Source organism: Triticum urartu, chromosome 1 (assembly GCF_003073215.2).
Source record: "Triticum urartu cultivar G1812 chromosome 1, Tu2.1, whole genome shotgun sequence".
Lineage (NCBI taxonomy): Eukaryota > Viridiplantae > Streptophyta > Magnoliopsida > Poales > Poaceae > Triticum > Triticum urartu.
This window is the reverse complement of record NC_053022.1, coordinates 467,310,848-467,330,222: the sequence shown is the minus strand read 5'-3', so window position 1 is coordinate 467,330,222 and position 19,375 is coordinate 467,310,848. Positions and strand designations below refer to the sequence as shown.

The following is a 19,375-nucleotide window of genomic DNA, read 5'->3' as shown; positions in this document are numbered from 1 at the left end:
GTGAAACTAAGCTGTAACCCGCTAGCTGCCGGCGGCCGAGCACCGGTACAACATGCACGCCGACGCCGGCGTAACAGCTAACGACGAGCGCGACGTGAGCAACGTAGCACGGTGCACTACGTGCGCCTCTCAGTAATTGTGGCACCCAGCGAGAGAGAATATGCGCGTCACAGCCGGACAAGGAACAAGTTTGGACCGATTTCCGGAGGTCGCTGTGAACTCGACGTAACAGATCTCGTCGTACGTACGCGCGCTCGCTAATCGCCATACATGTGATGTGAGACGAGCTACGTACAGCGAACGTCTTATCGTCAGCAGTTTGGCCGGCCAGCCGGCCGGCCGGACGGGCATGCATGGTCCCCGGCGCCATGCACGTGCCGTCGATCGAGATCGATCGGTTCCGCGCGCAGGTTGGCGTCGACGTTGATGCGACACCGGAAGGTCATTGTTGATCCAGTTGTGGCGTAGCTATGTCACGTTCGTGAGGGCCAGGATCAAATGGCAAGCTGCCAAACACCCCGTTGCCCCGCTGCGTCGTCTGAGCCTCTCAGGTGAAAGGAACGGTGCTGGCTGCTGCTCCACGCCGGCCCCTTTCTGAGGCCCAGTGAGTCTCATGTGGATGGGGGCAACTGCTTTGCCTGCTCCGCAGATCTGATCGACGCCGCGCCCACCGTGTGGCAGCTGTGCCGTTTCGTCGGACGCCATTAAATAGTTTGAGACCTTCTCGTTCAATTAGATGGGCGGCCCTGCTTCCATAAAAAGAATCTTTGGCCCATGGTCCCGGCCTGCGTCCATGGCGCTTCGCGCCTTTCTACCCTCGCTGTTTTCCTTCAGATTGCTAAGGAGTCGTTAATGGCATTAACATGGGGACAAGGGGGCCTCATGTAGCTATTATACATGCAATAATAGCCGGTAGATCGAGTTTTCTTTATTGTAATTTTGTGCATGAGCGTAGAAACCACAATTTTAAGGCTCATAATCTCGTTAAGTTGCTTGTAATTTAGACATAAGTAGACATATTTAGATGGACAATCTTTATGACCCAAGTCTTGTATCTATGAACATCATTTTGAATTAATAAAGTTGGTGAGATTACTCAAAAAAAAAACCTCGCTGTTTTTCTCAACAACAAAAAAGAAACACTCGCTGCTAGAGGGTCGCTGTGTTTTTAGCTACTCAAGCAAGCAGTGATGTATAGAGATACGTGTATATCCTAGGGTATAGAGGGAGAAACATGCCATCCACGCAGTACTGGGAATGTTTCTCAGGCAATGGTACGACGCACTACTACATCTTCCACTAAGGAAAAAACGTTTTCTTTTTTTACCGAATATCAATTACACTCAGCAAAGGAAAAAAGCACTCGGGGTACCGCATTAGGGCATCTCCAAGGCGGACCCGTAAACCGCCCACATCTGTTCGGAGCGCGTTGTTCGGACCATCGAAGCTATCCAACGCGGGTCTACGCGAGTCTGTATCGGTCGGCGGGGCCGTCCGGACGTGTTTTCTCCTACAAACTGAAGACAAATGTGGGGAGCTTTACGGGAGTCCAAACATCAGACATGTAGGACTCCGACACCCCATGCCCACTCAAAACCCTTCCTGGACCCCGCGCCCCCATCCTTCCCATTTTCTCTTCTTCCTTCTTTCTCTATTGCCTTCGCCGCTACTCCACCACCCCGGCCACCACACCACACTCCTGCCGAAACTCTACGTCTCCATCACCTCCAGCGCTGCATAAGGGCTCCACCCCGCTTCTCCTCTGTCGCCGTTCAACCCATGTCCTCCGACCACCCCGCCAGGTACCATCCACTGCTACTATACTCACTATGCCCGGCAACTGTTCGATGAATCGCCGGAGCTAAGAATAGTTTTCCCTTCTTCTTTCTAGCAATGGATTCCAATCGGAGTACATACACGAGCAATATGTTGAGTCGTCCAACGGTGCATCGAACGAGGAGTACTCTGATGAGACGGCGATGATGCAGGCGGTCCTTAAAGACGCGGAGCGTGCAGAGGATCATGTTCTCAATTTTAAGGGCTCGATCAAGGGCCATCAAGTGCTCAACTGCAACAGAGCGCGCGACAATTTGACACTGATGGCCGAGTACTTTGCTCCCGATGCACTCTTTGCTGATCGTTTTCGCCGACGTTTTCTGATGCGTAAGACTGTCTTCGCTCATTTGTACCATGGCATTCGGTCCTATGATGACTACTTCATCCTGAATAAGGACACCATGGGAATGATTGGGTTCTCTGGTTACCAGAAGTGCATGCCCGCATTCCGGATGCTCGCGTATGGCACAGCCGTTGATTCATGGGACGAGTACCTACGGATGTTTGAGAGCACATGCAGAGATGACATGGTCAGGTGTGCAACTGCCATGGTCCAGGTGTTCGGACCTCGGTACCTGAGAGAACCAACTGTGGCAGACACCGGGAGGCTCTTAGCAATCTCAGAAGCAAGAGAGTGGCCAGGTTAATTTGCTTGGCTCTCTTGGCTGCGTGCTTTAGAAATGTAAGAATTGCTCGTAGGCTTTACAAGGGCAATGTCAGGGTCATGTTAAGAAGCCCATTATAATTCTTGAAGCAGTTGCATTACAAGATTTTTTGGATTTGGCACGCTTTCTTTGGCATGCCTAGGTCTCATAATGACATCAATGTGTTGCAGCGATTCCCGTTGTTTGCGAGGCTGACTGAAGGAAAAACTCATCCTTGCCACTATACTGTCATTGGACATGAGTACAACATGGATTACTATCTGATTGACGGTATCTATCCTTCGTGGGCTATCTTTGTCAGCACCATCTCTAACTCAGTTTGTTAGAGAAAGGCTCACTTTACCCAAAGACAAGAAGCAACTAGAAAGGATGTCGAGAGGGCATTTCGAGTTCTGCAGGCCTGTTTTGCAGTTGTTTGTGGACCTGCTAAACAATGGGATACAGAGCCCTTATGGGAGGTGATGACATGTTATGTGACCATGCACAACATGACCGTCGAGGATGAGGGTGACGATGTTGTTGCAGCTCTAGAATTTGAGAACATGGATGATCCTAACCAACTTCTAGACCAGAATCCGGTCAAATTTTAAGAGTTTATTCAAATACATCAACAAATTCGGTATCGACCAACTCACGAGCAGCTGAAGAAATATCTGATTGAGCATTGATGGGCGGTTAAAGGAAAAAACAATGTTGGAATGTAGTATTTGAATTTTTCTTAAAATTTGAACTACCGCTGCATGTTGCTATTTGATCGTGCCAATTGAAAATAAAAATAAGGAAAACCGGATGTACTCTCTTCGTAGTACAAAGTTAAGTCATCTATTTTGGAACGGAGAGAGTATGTGGCTATGGTTGAATCGCGGTCTTCCGCATCCGTGTCCACAGACACATGCAGAAGGAAATTTATGGATTGCTGTTGGAGATGCCCTTACTGCCCGTTGGGACGTTTGGTCAAAGTCCGTGCGCGGCTAGAAGAATCGTTCCTAGACAAGTGACAAATTAAATAGGTGACAACTGACAAACCCATACCCATGAGCAAATGAATCAAACCTACACGGCCCGCACGTCCACGATACGGCGCTGCCCATCTGCAAGGCCACCGGCCAGCATACGGGCGGGCGGCACGTTCCCCCCACGGACCACGCCTTCCCGTACGTGCGATTGCGCATGGACACGAGCGACCAACGCATGCGATGCGCGCGCGGGGCAACGGGACGGCCCTCGGCCGTAGTAGCACTCGGATGACGAGCGCGCGCACCGCGGCCCCCCGCCATTCGATCGAGCACCGGCCGCCCGGCCGCTGTGGGCTGGAGCGGCGGGTGAGCGCGTGAGCCAGACGCCAGGGGTGTGGTCCAGGCTCCGCCTCTGTCAGTGCCGCTAGGGGCTAGCTATGCTCGCTTGGTGCATCAGTGCATGCGCAGCTTTACGCAGAGTCCTGCATTGATTTGGTGCACTAGGGCTCGCGCTCTCACGCAGAGTACCCGACGTTTGTTGTCTTGCTTCGAGCGTGTGGGCGAGTTGATTATGTCCGCATGTGCCCGCAGAGTAATCACGACCCCCATCTTATGTAGCAGAGCCACTAATGGCTGGCGGCACACCCGGCCGGCATGCTGCATGCGGCCACCATGCATGGTAAAACTTGCTCAAGACCGAGCGAGGAGTGAGGAGCGTGGGATCTAGCGGCGGGCGGGCCAGTGGATCATTTGCCCTTTTGCGGCCGATCCGTGACCGTAGCTGGACAGGAGCGAGACCGCTTCACATCAGCCAGGCCAGCGTGTGTGCCCCGGAATAGTTTGCTCGTACTACCGTGTTCCCAGCTTTCCAACTCACCCATCCATGCCTTTCCTGGGCCAACCCGACACCCCTGCCAGTTTTCGACGTACCGCGCGACGTAGATTGACATGAACGTTAGTCATGTCGCTTGAATTCCTGTCCCTCGGCGTCGGCCACTATGTCCTGTCCGGAAGACAATGAGAAGTCGCTTGTTCTGTAAGTAAGAGCATTGAAAACACCGACCCACACAGCCTCCTCGTACTGGCCCTACCATCAGGCTGGCTGGCATCCCTCGTATTCAATCCATAGCTATGACGGATATGAGGAGATCCAGACGCGTCCCCGCCACGTCAGACCAAACAGGCCGAAACCACCTCAAATTGCACACAAATAATCAAGTCCACCAAATCCACCGTCATGTTCCCACGTCCGTCCACCATTTCCCGCGTTTGAGTCATGTCCGTCGTCCACCCTTCCTCCCCCATCCGCGCCACTGGTCCCATCCACCGCCCTAAAGGGAGAAGAAGAGTTGGAGAAGAGAGAGGAGTGTCTCAAATGGGAGCTCGAGAAGGCCCGAACTATTGGGTCAATAGAGATTAAGAAGGAGACGTTGCAATTTGCTCGAGACACGGAGGATTCGAGGATAATATTAGCGGATGCAAGCCTCTTGGATGAGCAAGCAAAGAAGTGGCTTGTGGGTAAGAAGAAAGAGAGCAACGAACGTAGGAAGTACGAGGCGGCGATGACAGCATCAGACGAGAAACGGATGGCGGCAGAGTAGGCGGCACAGATGGCCGCGCCAAAGCAGGCGACGCATATGGTGTTTGGCGAGTGATCCATCATGTTGGGCAGCCGTGGCTCGGACTTGAATTTATTTTGGCATCTCCAGATTGTTGGACTATGATTTATTTTACTTTGTTGCATTTGTTGAACAGTTGAATTGTAGTGAATTTGTGCCTTATGATCCATGTGCATGGATTTGAGGAGTGTGGCTGCCCGACAGGCCATATGAGGGGTCGCCCGGCGCTGTTAGCGGTCGCGCCCAACACGCGGATGTTTAGGGGGAGGGGTGGATTTGCGAAGTCCGACTGTAGATGCTCTAAGGTCCTCTCTGACTCGCAGAATTCTAAAAATATTAGAATAGGAAAAACATATGATTGGAATGTCGTGCTCATCTCAATCCTACAAGATTTTGGATTATTTGATTGCATTACAGAAGAAACAAAGGATTCTTTTAAAGAGATTTTGTGTCGATGCTAGAAATCATAAGGGAAGTAGTACAAAAATTTTTTTGTAAAGATATAGGATTCAATCCTACGAACCAAATAACCAACATACAAAAAATTCCTAAGGATTATAATCCTTCAAAATTCCTATGAAAAATCCTTTGAATCAAAGGAGCCGTAAACGGGAGTGCCTAGGGCACACCGGCCTGAAATTTTCTGAGCGAGAAGTCAATTCCACCCGGGCCATTGTATTGTCGGCCATCTTTTTACTCTCATCGATAGGCTTTGTTCTTCTTCTTCCTCGTGCTTCCTCCATCTGCTTCTCTAATCAATTTCTTCCCTCTAGCGAGGATGACTTGCTCTGCTTGGCAACTGTGTAATCTGAGCGACGGTCAAAACCAAAAAGCCTCCTCCTAGTATGTGAATCCGCATGCTCTCCTATGCCAGTGACGCCGTGGTGAGCCACGTCGGCCTAGTCTCCAGCGAGATCCCAATGATCTCACTAGGACACGACAAGGCCAACCACATGCCCGGTTCAAGCTCGGGCTTGTGCTACTCTCTCGATTGGTTGTCTCCTGCCCATAAAATCATCTGGACCAAAAGGAAATTTTAGTTACCTAATTAATGTTTAGCAAAATCATAAGTAATTTGCATGGGGTGATCCTTAAATTCGGTAAGTGCTATCATTTATAATCCAACTTCCCAGGAAGCTCTTTTTAAGGAAATATCCTCGGTGACTTCATATCTTATTGCATAGATTCAATCCTTACATACGAAATAAAATGTGGCCCAGGGAGACAACTAGTATGCAAGCTGAGATATTACACTGGCATAATCATAAAAGGTTTTATATCTCGAAAGCAGACTACATTTTTGGCTTTCCATATAGACCGTAAAATATGAATCACACATGACAAGTTGAATCTAAACTCGGGTAAAGATGTGGCAAACAATCCTAGCCACAAGCATACATAATACATCAAGATCTACATCAAGATCTAGCCACAATCGTTGCAAGAGTCTATAGTAACGTGCCGGCCCACTCCCGCACGCTTAAAGAAAACAACGTAGAAAAAGGAGCGCGGGGTGATTCCAACCTTGGCATCCTGGAAGATTTGCAACAGTGCTAGCCACGAGGGAAGCTTTGGGACGTAGATGAAGACATAGGGCGCGTTCTACTTGACGTAAGATTGCCCAGGTTTCCATGATATTTTTTTCTCGGTTTTCCCCATTTTTTTTCTTTTTTCTTCATTTTTATTCGGTCTTCTCCATTTTTTCCTTTATTCGTTTCCTTTTATTATTTGCTTGGTTTTCCTTTTTCTTCTCGGTTCTTTTATTTTCTGTTTTTATTTTGGTTTTTCTTTTTTTTCTTTCATAGTTTTCTCGGTTTTTATTTTCTTACTCATTTTCCTTCTTTCTTTCTTGCTTTTCAACATTTTTTATTCTTCTTTCTTTCTTTATCGATTTTTGACTTTTCCTACTCATTTGTTTCTTCGGTTTTATTTTTCATTTTCTATTTTCTTTGGTTTATTTTGTTTCTTTTTGGTTTTCATTTATTTTGTTTTCTTTGTTTCTTTTAGTTTTCATTCCCCATTTTTTTAATATGTCAACAACATTTTTCTAATACATGCTTGACATTTTCCAATACAAATTTAACATTTCTAATGCATGTTTTTTACATATACATTTTTCAAATGCTTGATTAACATTTTTAAAATACAAAATGATATTTTTACTACATGGTCAAAAGTTTTTCTTTACACACTTTTAAAATAAAATCAAATGCCTGATTATCTTTTTTCAGATACAAGATTAACATTTTTCTAATACATGATCAACATTTTTATGCACATTTTCACATTTTTAAAATGCTTTATTAACATTTTTAATGCTGTTTTATCATTTTTTAAGCACACTTCAACATGTTTTCTAAACACATTTAAGAAATCATTCATTAATATTTTTTAAACACTTGTTCAACATTTAAAAAAAAATTCCTGATTATTTTATATACATGATAAAAAAATCATCAATTTTTGAGTACATGGTCAAAAATTTTCTAAACACATTTAACATTTTTGTAATGTTTGATTAACATTTTTCAAAACCGTCTTCAATATTTTTTCAAATGCTTGATTCACATTTTTATATACTTGGTCAAGTTATTTTCATCATTTTATTAATACATGGTCAACATATTTCTACACATATTTAACATATTTCAAATGCTTGCTTAACATTTTTCAAACACTTGTTCAACATTTTTTCAAATGTTTGGTTAACTTCTTTTAAATACGTGATCTAACTGTTTCATACACAATTATTTATGTATATTTTTTGTATACATGATAAACATTTTTCCTATACACATTTAAAATTTTTTAAATGTTTGGTCAACATTTCTCAATTTATTTATGTAGATTTATTTTTATAATATATTTATTTAAAAAAACGTGATAAAAAACGAAATGGAAAACGGGGCTATTGTTTCCCACGCGCCTGGGCCAGCCCAACTGGCACAGCCTTCAAGGTGTTCCCGGCTGAATACGAGACATAGGCTCGCCAAAAAAAACATATGTTCCCCACCATTGCCTTAAAAATTGAAATCACCAACTCTGTCTAAAAAAAAGGACAGACTACTGATCAGTCGACTGACTTTGTGATATGGATGATGGATCAGTCACTTTTTCCTCTGCATGCAGAGTGTGACGTGGTGTGTTGTGTGCAGTGTGCGTGCGCGCATGAGTTAGCTCGGCCGCCTCCATGCGTGAGCTAGCTAGCTCTGGTTGGCCGCTTCCATGCGTGAGCTAGCTAGCTCCGGTTGCGTCCGTGCGTGAGCTAGCTAGCTAGCAGCTCCGGCTGGCCGTGGTTAGTGGCATGGTACTGCATTGGGCAAAAGAAGAAAGGAAATGCAAAACCGTATGTAGCAAACAATGACAGAAAATTACACATGATTGACATAGAAATTGCATTGTTTCATAATATGAAAAAATAAGCATATAGTGGTGCAATTTTTACACAGTGGTAAGAATCGCACACATTGCATAAACATTAAGTGAGTATATATCATGTTATGCGGACTATTATTCGATAGGCGCCTATTTTTTTGACATTCATTCAAATCGTCTCCACCACTGTCCACCACCTGATCTATATCAAAAGGCCCAGCTTTCTTCTGCTTTGTTAACCTTTTTATTCCCCTTATACTAATACTAAGAAAATAGAACAAAACCAAAAAATGAAGTTTTCTAGGGAAGAATGAATTAGTGGCATGGTATTACCCTTTTAGAAAAAAAATAAAAACTAAAACAAGCAATGACAATATTTATAGAAAAAAATAAAACAAATAATGACAAAATTTGCACCTATTCTATACAGAAATTGCGATTTTCTATAATATGCGACAATACTCATATAATAGTGGAAATTTTGCAAAAAAGAAGTGCCCTAAGAATGAATGAATTAGTGGCACTGGTTTTACGCTTAACAAGAAAGAAAATGAAATAAAACCAAAATGAAATCAAAATAATGAAGTTTTCGAATAAGGAATAAATTAGTGGCAATGGTAATACCTTTGAACAAGAAAGAAAGTTAAGTAAAACAAAAGAAAATAAGATAAAACTAAAACAAATTCAAAACCATAAAGTTTTGTAAGAAAGAATGAATTGGTGCCAATGGTATTACCCTTTAAGAAGAAGAAATAAAAACTAAAACAAAATCAACACTAAAATAGAAATAAAAACTAAAATAATCTTTTTCTAAGAAAGAATGAATTGGTGGCGCTAGGTATTACACTTAAAGAAGAAAGAAAATGAAAAACTAAAACAAATAATGACAAAATTGCACACAATTTGTAAAGAATTATACTTTTTCATAATATGCAAGAACAAGCATATAATAGTGTAAGTTTCGTAAAAGATGAAGTATCTAAGGAAGAATGAATTAGTGGCATTGGTATTACCCTTAATATGATATAAAATAAAAAATAAAATTAAAACAAATAAATATACATAATAGCGTAAATTTCACACCCCAATATAATTTACAGACATATTATATGATACATACATATACGCATGCAAATTTACACAATACACATAAAAAACCAACTCAAGACAAAGAAACAGAAATAAACACACATAAAAAGAAAAAGAAAAATAGCATGAACATATTTTCTTTAGACGACCGTCAAAAACAAGCAAATTTACACATACACATAAAAAACCTCCCCTCACCAACGTGATGATTTTCTTTCTTGGTTTCCAGAGAAGAGCAGAGTGTTTACGGTGAAAAGTGCTTACAGGCTTGCTGCCCAGGAACACAATGCTGCCTTTGCTAATGGCGTCTCCAGTACTAACCCGGACGGGGAACGTTCCCTGTGGAATCTTATCTAGAAGTCTGATGTTCCGCAAAAGATGAAGATTACCGTTTGGAGGGTTGTAACCGGTACACTGGCTACACAACAGTGCAAACGGTACAGACACTTATCGACTAGATCGACATGCCCTCTTTGTGGTCTGGAGGAGGAAGGCACATACCATGCGCTGGTAGCGTGTATGCATGCTAGAATCCTTTGGGTGAATATGCGTCGACGGTGGCCACTACCAGCTGATGATATGCTACTTGATACTGGAAAGGAATGGCTTTTGACCTTACTGAGCAAGTGCTCTGGAGATGTTAGAAACATGCTAATTATGATGGTGTGGAGGATTTGGCACTTGCGTAATGACTTGCTACATGGAAAGGATAGTCCGCCAGTTCTTGCTAACGTTGAGTTCTTGAACAATTACTACAAGTCAATCAAACTAGCCGGAAGGTTCTCAACTGATAAAATTTTAAAAGGCAAGATATCTACCATAGATGTTACCTCCGCGGCGAGAGTTGACAGATCCCCCGCATATCCATGGCCGGCCCTGGCGGCTGGGCCTGTGGCCCTTTCTTTTGATGGTTCCTTCCAGAAGGACGACGGTTCTGTGGCTGCTGGTATGGTTCTAAGGGACGGTGAGGGAGCAATCCTATTCGCACCTTATCGTTTTATCTTCCACTGCAATGATTCGTTGAAGGCGGAACTGCATGCGCTAGGCCAACTCCACCGCACGATTGCAAACGGACGTCTGGATTGGCCGGATTTTGTTCCTTTGGGCGCCGATGGGTTCGCCCGTGTCCGGCTTTGTCAGATGGGTCGTGCGTGCACCCACCGCGCAGCCGCACCCCAAATCGTGTCTGGGGTAGACGTGAATAAAAAAATATAAAAACTATAATGAAATAACTAAAAAAGTAAATAAACGCATTTTAAAAAACATAAAACATATATAGGGGTCGGCCACAAAACGGCCCAGTTTCCACGGCCACTTAAAAGGCCCAGTTTCATAATTAACATATAAAAACAAAATAAAAAAACGCTTCACGTGCGCTCCTGCCGCGCCCGTCGGTGCCGTGGTAGACGGGGGCGGGCTGGACGGCCGGAGGTGCCTGCACCACCTCCTCCCGTGGCGACGCCTCCCGCTCCGGTGACCGTGGCGGAGTGGGGCAGCAGTTCACGCCCACGCCGGCGGCCATCTCCGGAGCAGTGCAGGACCAGCCCCACCCCTGGCCCAGCAGTTGCTGGAACGCGGCCACCGGCTCCTCCTCCTCGGGGATGGCTACCTCGCCGGCAGCGGAGCGGGCCGTCATCTCCTCCAGGCCCTCCCATTGCCGCTCATCGTGCGTGTATATGGAGTCCTCCATGACACGCGCCATGAGACGTGCCTCCTCCTCCTCTCTCATGCGAGGAGGTGGTGGTGGCGATGGAGACGGCGAAGGCGACGGCGAAGGCGACGACATGGGCGTGACGCCGCGCACCCGCCTACGCCCGCGCTCCTGGGGAGCAGGCGCTGCGCGCTACTGTCGTGGCCGCCGCGGCCCCGTCGAGGTGCCGGCGAAGAACGACGCGCGCTTGGTGTCGTGCTCATCACGAAACCAGGTGTCCTAGAGCCCGGAGTCGGGGGCGTACCTGGGGTCGTAGAAGAGGTCGTCGGAGAGGAGGAGGCGGCGGCGCTCGATCTCCTTGTCGCGCGCACGGCCGCTCGTCGGGACCGGCGGGATCGGGACCCGGTCGGCGGAGAGATGCCAGTTATTGGGGAGATGGACGTCGCTCCAGGGGAGCGACGTCCTCGTCTCCCAATAACGGCGGCACACCGACGTGCGGACGTAATTCCGGTCGCGCTCGCCAGCGGACGTGGGCGCGATGGAGAAGGCGGGCGGCGCGGGGGCCCGGTGTGGTGGCGATGGCGAGCCGCAGCGGCGTCCCGACGAGGAACCAGCCTCGCGGTCATGCTTGCCTTTGCGGCCCATGGCTGCGGGCGGCCGGCTGGCGAGGTGTTGGCTAGGGTTTGGGACTGGGGCTGTCGGGTTTCGAGGAAGCCGCGGGATGGCGTGGGGCAGTGTGGACGACGACCCGTCCACGCTTCCCATTTAAAGAAGGACGGCGATCGTTCGACGTGCTGATGACAGGTGGGGCCGCCCGCTCGTGTGCATTGCTGTGGACGGGTGGGAGGTAGGTGGCCGCCTGCCACGCGGCCCCGACACGGACAAGGCGCGTGTCCGTTTGGTGACCCTGCGCAAGTTTGTGCTTGAAATGGGTCGGCCTGGACACAAAACAGATAAGATGGGTCCGGGCCGTCGCGCGCTGGGCCGCCTTCTTTGTCCGTTTTACCCCAAATGAACGGGCCGGACAGGATAGGATCACGTGGTGAAGTTGGACTTAATGCAAGGCATGGCACTTACAATACAACATTCGGACCTCCCGGTGATGGTGCAGTCAAATTCCTCTGAAGCCTTATCCAGCCTATCAAAGAATGCGCTTTGTAGGTCAGCTTATGGCCACTTAGTATTAAAGATCAAGGACTTGTTAAGTATTAGGGAGTTTTTTCCTTTAAAGATTAGTCGTTTTTAAAATAGAGTTGCCGATCGACTGGCCAATTATAGCCGCACGGAGCGTACTACTGCTGTGTGGTTGGGCTCAATACCATCGTGTATTGAGGATTTTGGTCTCAAGACTGTAACTCTATAATCTTGCAATAAAACTTTGTTTACCCCGCAAAAAACATTTGTCTTTAAATTGAACAAATACTCCGGACATACAACGTTGATTAATACTCTCGGCCGCCCAGGCTCCCTTTATCTGTGCGAACCAACCTGTGGTTGGATTGTTAGAGGGACTGTGGTATCCCCAGCCCACCAGGGTTCAAATCCTGTTGCTCGCATTTATTCCTGGATTTATTTCAGGATTTCCGACGATGAGCATTCAGTGGGAGGAGACGTTTCCGTCGATGACGAGGTGTCTACGGTGATTACATAAATTTCAAGATGATATGCCGGCTCAAGTGGTGTTTGGTTCTCTAGTCCTAGGACTTTTTCTAGTCCCAACTAAAAAGTCCCTAATCCCTAAAAAATCCCTCCCTGTTTGTTTCCAGAGACTAAAAAGTCTCTAGTCCCTTCCTAGAGATTATTAAATGACCATGTTACCCCTAGTATATAGAAAAATAACAATCAAACAACACCATGGGGGGCGGGCCAATGAATGCATGGAGGGACATTGTTGGAAAAGTCCAAAAAAATCCCAAAAAGAATCTTCTTTCATTTTGTCCCAAATACCTAGTTTAGTCCAAGTCCCTTACATTTGGTAAAAAAGTCTTTAAGAGGGACTTTTTTTAGTCTTTACACAAAAAAGTCCCCAAAAACAAAGTCCCTCAGTTTTTCGGAAGTGTTCATAGAGATAAGGTGTGCGTGTGTGCGTTCGTAGGGATGAGTATATGCGCGTGTATATAAACGCTTGTGTCTGTACTGGTATTAAAAAAAAGGCTCCCGTCATCTGTCTAGTGGTTAATATACTCACGGTAATTAAGCAAGCATGCACGCATCGGCTGCATGTGCGCTGTACTGCTGTAGCATGCACACTGTAGCGCTCGTTACGTGCATGAATCGGTGGGAAAAGAAATCGACTGACCATAACTATTATTTTCAGGCGATTGAAAAGTAGCTAAAGTGTGAAAAAAAAGAGCTCTATAGAAACGAACAGAGCTCATACGAACCACGGACGTGCCATCGTATGGCATACTTTATTTTGTCTTGCGTACGCACGCACGCATCATCATTACACAAAGATTAATACGCAGTCCGTTGAGCATTAGCTCTAGAGGACTACGGAGCAGTAGCAGAGTAGCACGTACAACAACGACGAGGACGACGACGACAACTACAGTACAAGATAGTACGTAATACAGTAGTATGACCCATCGAGAGCCTAAGCTAGATTTACGGCTATATATGCCAGCGCTAATGGAGTATAGCTAGCTAGGTGGCGCATGACGGCGCGCAGCCTCCACTCTAGAGGCCTAGGCACGGTGACGGAGGGCAGAAGAGGCCGCCGCGCGGCGCCCAGAGGTCGGCGAAGGCGTGGAGGATGAGCGGGTGGTTGCGCGGCGAGTTGAGCGAGAGGAAGCCGTGGAGGAGCGCGTTGAGGTCCTCCCACGCGTACATCTCCTTCTCCACCACCATGGCCACCATGGACTCCCGGAAGTCCTCGTACGGCGTCGCCGACTCCACCTCCACCGCCACCGCAGCCTCCTCCTCCTCCACCTCCTCCCCGCGCGCCATCATCGCCACGCCCCTCTCCGGCCTTCTGCCGCTACCGTGGTTCCTCTGCCTCCTGCGCCTCCTCGTCCTCGTCGTGGTCCTCTGCTTCTGGCGCCTCGCCTCCGGGTCGTCCTCGTAGAGCGTGTTGGTGGCGTAGGTCGCGAGGCCCCACGAGTCGTCCAGGGACGACGCCGTGGTGGCGGTGGTGGCGCCCGCGGTGCTGGAGGTGAAGGCGGTGGCGGTGGACGAGGACGACGCGTGCGGCGACTTGGGCTTGGTGCCACGGCCTCCCCCTCCGCGCGCCCGGGACATGAGCGACGAGTAGATGGAGCTGAGAAGCCTCGGCGTGCGGCACCCGCAGCCCACATCCGTCACCGGCGGCGGCCGGGGCAGCAGGAAACTGTCGCCGCTACGCCGACTGAAGCCACCAGGCGAGGGCATGGTGATCGTGGCTCGACTACACTACACGAGTGAGTTCTTGGAGAAGTGGACGCGCACGCACACACGGACACGGGGTAGTATATGTCACCGGAGCTCCTCGCAAGAGACCGAGCGGCTTAAATAGGGGGTAAAGGGAGCGTGCACGCCATGATCACCGCGAGCAGCTAGTGACATGAAAAGAGGAGGTAAATGGGGGTAAGATCATAGGCTAGCTAGCTAGCCTGGTAGCGTGCATAAGTTCGAATCATGGCGGTGCAGTGAAGCAAGCGAATCGATCGTTCGGGCGGTACGTGTGCGTGCGTGCATGCATGCACCCATCCATCGATGGTTGCGGTGATTTGACGCGTCGAGGTACCACCTCTTATTACAGCGGTAAATAAATTCTGGCCGGGCAGAGGTGACGAGCAGACGAGCGGGAATAGTACGTGTACGAATATAAAAGCCTGCTCTGAGTTGACTCTCTCGGCACGCAAGTGACGACACGACGCTAGCTAGCTGAGCTATTCACTGGCTACAGTACCTTCAATCATGCATTCAAGCCTTAAAAAAAATGCATTCAAGAAGACATTTGTTTTTCTCCGCGAGTAAGAAATTTCTTACTACGCACTGCAACGTTACTGCGTGCGCATGCATAGTGTACCGTGTTCAGGACGTGCAACTCATGATCAAAAGGGTGAGATTGTCCGACTTTTTATGAACCATGATGATCCAATACAGGAGCAGCAATATCGGGTTGCTCGCTAGCTTTGGTTCTTTCTCGAAGTAAGATTGCCCCCTAACTTTCACCAAGGATCTCTGGTGTAGCAATTCCCCTTTCCGTATCTGTCTCGGTACAGTCAAAGATGGAGAGAGCCGGATACGATTCACACGCGCACCATGAGCTGATCATTGCGCAATGCGGCGACTGGTCAGCAGTACAGTGCTGCGGCTGCTTGTGAGACGGGAGATGCTAGGTACGCACTCGAGTACCTCTACTGATAATGTGACATTGTTGGATTATAGTACAAAAATAGGTTAGCTCATTCAGACATGATCGATGGAGTCGGCCGGGTGGCAAGTGGGCGGTTTCAGAGGCGGTCAAAAGGATGGGTCGTTCTTCGCTAAATCCTACCCCGCGCTCCGGTTCAATGCAAAGCATCAAAGATTTGCGTGTGTATCGCAATTGGGCGGTACGGCCCAATGTTCCAAGCCATCATGAGGGCCTCTTCTGATTGGGGATGATTCCGCATCTACAATCATTATGGACAAATCTTGCCTCTAAATATACGCGGATGCGTTTTACTAGTAATGAATATCACACACAAACAATATTTATTGATCGAGGAAAAAAAAAACAAAATCCAAACATAAAATTCACTCGGAGTGCATAATTCAAAATGAAATACAATGATTTGCAGTGAGAGTTCACACATGCTTCAGAAGATCATTGCGTAGTTGCCCGTGCACATGTTGATCTTGAAGTTGTTGATGTATATCTTCAAAAAGTTCATAACATGCTCTGCATCTTGTTCCAGGAGGAGGAGGACCTATACTCCAGACTTCTTAAATATCATGCATGTAGGCTGCCCCTTCCCACTCATCCTCCATAATCAATGTTGTGCAAGATTACACAACATGACATCAGTTGCCAGACAAATGTCTTTGGTTCCCACATCACCGCAACCACATAAACAATACTCCAACGCCAACGAGCTTGGTCCACTCCAAGTGCCTTCTCCACATCCTTCCAAGCACCTTCTTGCGATTGTGCAAAGAGAGATTGCTCCTTAGGCTCGGATATAGTGTTACAAACGTCATCCATTGAGAATACATATCATTAACAAAGGAAGTATCCTTTTTAATACTTGTGCCCGTTGACCGTCAAGCTGCACGCTCAAGCATCCCATCACAAAGTCTCTTGAACAACGGAGAATATTGTAACATATTGACGTCGTTGTGAAAACCAAGCATACCAAAAAAAGCATGGCAAATTCACATGTTCTTTAGAAGTTGTTTGGATTGTGGCCGAGAGTTGCCCTTCCAAACTTTTGGCATTGACTGAGAGCCTTGGCTCACGTTTGCATGGTGGCCCAATCTTTCCATCCACACCAATATTTTGGCTGTGTAGTTCAGATTCTGCACCGGTGCAAGGGTGAAACTGGGGTGGTCGATTCCCTTGCCAAATAATTGGCACGCCCAGCTTTGGCGGGGTTGGCATGGGCTTCATCCAAACAACTTATGATGACACTGCTTCAAGTATGATGGTGGCTTTTTGGGTGTGACCTTGATATATGCTGCTCGTGCAAATCTTTTGGGTGGTTCTTCTATTGCCAATGCATGCAATTAACAGAACCGAGCATACCGAAGGAACCTCTTGATGCTCCAATTGCCAATAACTTTTTGTATCCTCGACAGTTGGTTCTCTCAGGTACTTCGGTCCAAACAACTTCACCACAGTGCAGGCAAATTTTGTCGTGGCGGCAAGGCATGTGCTCTCTCTCATCCCAACTTCAGCATATGCGACTTTACCATGTGCAAGCATCCTGATAGCAGTCATGCATTTATGCAAATGAGCAGGAAGCGAAGGACAGTTGTCCACGAATCCTTCCTCGGCTTGAAGTAAGGATCATTGACGGTGTCCTGGACTAGGGGGTACTCACCATGTCGTCTCCCGATCTGTTAGATTGGGCCGAGGACCCCCATGGCCGTATACTCATGGGCCAGTTCGGACACCTGCCCCATACAAGGAAGATTCCACAAGACTTGGCAATCAAGGCAAGGACTCCACCCCACCGGCGTATTCGGCTAGGACTCTTGTTATCCTAGGCCTCTAGTGCATTATATAAATCGAGGCCAGGCTAGTCGATAGATCAACTCCATATACAACAATCATACCATAGGCTAGCTTCTAGGGTTTAGCCTCCTTGATCTCGTGGTAGATCTACTTGTTGGAAATATGCCCTAGAGGCAATAATAAATTGGTTATTATTATATTTCCTTGTTCATGATAATCGTTTATTATCCATGCCAGAATTGTATTGATAGGAAACTCAGATACATGTGTGGATACATAGACAACACCATGTCCCTAGTAAGCCTCTAGTTGACTAGCTCGTTGATCAATAGATGGTTACGGTTCCTGACCATGGACATTGGATGTCATTGATAACGGGATCACATCATTAGAAGAATGATGTGATGGACAAGACCCAATCCTAAGCCTAGCACAAAGATCGTGTAGTTCGTATGCTAAAGCTTTTCTAATGTCAAGTATCATTTCCTTAGACCATGAGATTGTGCAACTCCCGGATACCGTAGGAGTGCTTTGGGTGTGCCAAACGTCACAACGTAACTGGGTGGCTATAAAGGTACACTACAGGTATCTCCGAAAGTGCTTGTTGGGTTGGCACGAATCGAGACTGGGATTTGTCACTCCGTGTAAACGGAGAGGTATCTCTGGGCCCACTCGGTAGGACATCATCATAATGTGCACAATGTGATCAAGGAGTTGATCACGGGATGATGTGTTAGGTAACGAGTAAAGAGACTTGCCGGTAACGAGATTGAACAAGGTATCGGGATACCGGCGATCGAATCTCGGGCAAGTATCGTACCGATTAACAAAGGGAATTGTATACGGGATTGATTAAGTCCTTGACATCGTGGTTCATCCGATGAGATCATCGTGGAACATGTGGGAGCCAACATGGGTATCCAGATCCCGCTATTGGTTATTGACTGGAGAGTTATCTCGGTCATGTCTACATGGTTCCTGAACCCGTAGGGTCTACACACTTAAGGTTTGATGACGCTAGGGTTATAGGGAAAGTATGTACGCGGCTACCGAATGTTGTTCGGAGTCCAGGATGAGATCCCGGACGTCACGAGGAGTTCCGGAATGGTCCGGAGGTAAAGATTGATATATAGGAAGTATGGTTTTGGCCATCGGAAGTGTTCCGGGCATCACTGGTAGTGTACCGGGACCACCGGAGGGGTCCGGGGGTCCACCAGGTGGGGCCACCAGCCCCGGAGGCCTACATGGGCCAATAGTGGGAAGGGACCAGCCCCTAGGTGGGCTGGGGCGCCTCCCACCAAGGCCCAAGGCGCCTCCAAGAGGGGAAGGGGGCAAACCCTAGGGCAGATGGGCCCTAAGGCCCACCCCAGGTGCGCCTCACCCTTCTCCCCTTGTGGCCGCCACCCAGATGGGATCTGGGGGCTGCCGCCACCCCTAGGGAGGGAACCCTAGGTGGGGGCGCAGCCCCTCCCCTCCCCCTATATATACTTGAGGTTTGGGCTGCCCAACACACACGATTCAATCTCCCTGTTGGCGCAGCCCTACCCCTCTTCCTCCTCGTCTCTCGTAGTGCTTGGCGAAGCCCTGCTGGAGTCCCGCGGTCCTCCATCACCACCACGCCGTCGTGCTGCTGTTGGATGGAGTCTTCCCCAACCTCTCCTTCTCCCCTTGCTGGATCAAGGCATAGGAGACGTCACCGGGCTGTACGTGTGTTGAACGCGGAGGTGCCGTCCGTTCGGCACTAGGATCTCCGGTGATTTGGATCACGACGAGTACGACTCCTTCAACCCCGTTCTCTTGAACGCTTCCGCTTAGCGATCTACAAGGGTATGTAGATGCACTCTCCTTCCCTTCGTTGCTGGTTTCTCCATAGATAGATCTTGGTGACACATAGGAAAATTTTGAATTTCTGCTACGTTCCCCAACAATGGTATCAGAGCTAGGTCTATGCGTAGTTTCTATGCACGAGTAGAACACAAAGTAGTTGTGGGCGTCGATATTGTCAATTTACTTGCCGTTACTAGTCTTATCTTGATTCGGCG

The 19,375-nt window shown here is 47.8% G+C and overlaps 1 protein-coding gene and 1 long non-coding RNA gene across 2 annotated transcripts; both read right to left on the bottom strand.

Moving 5' to 3' along the window:
• Window positions 1–5,448: 5,448 nt before the first annotated feature.
• Window positions 5,449–10,542, bottom strand: LOC125519837. Its single transcript, XR_007288331.1, has 2 exons — window positions 10,371–10,542; window positions 5,449–6,094 (listed from the first exon to the last, which is right to left on the bottom strand). It is a non-coding gene; the product is annotated as an uncharacterized LOC125519837 (long non-coding RNA).
• A 3,023-nt stretch (window positions 10,543–13,565) lies between these two features.
• Window positions 13,566–14,706, bottom strand: LOC125535661 (transcription repressor OFP8-like). Its single transcript, XM_048698734.1, has one exon. The coding sequence runs from the start codon at window positions 14,558–14,560 to the stop codon at window positions 13,871–13,873; it is 690 nt and encodes a 229-aa protein (XP_048554691.1). The 5' UTR covers window positions 14,561–14,706; the 3' UTR covers window positions 13,566–13,870.
• Window positions 14,707–19,375: the final 4,669 nt, after the last annotated feature.

What these genes read in the sequence shown, in the direction of transcription:
- LOC125535661 (XM_048698734.1), bottom strand. Translation starts at nt 14,560, where the DNA reads ATGCCCTCGCCTGGTGGCTTCAGTCGGCGTAGCGGCGACAGTTTCCTG.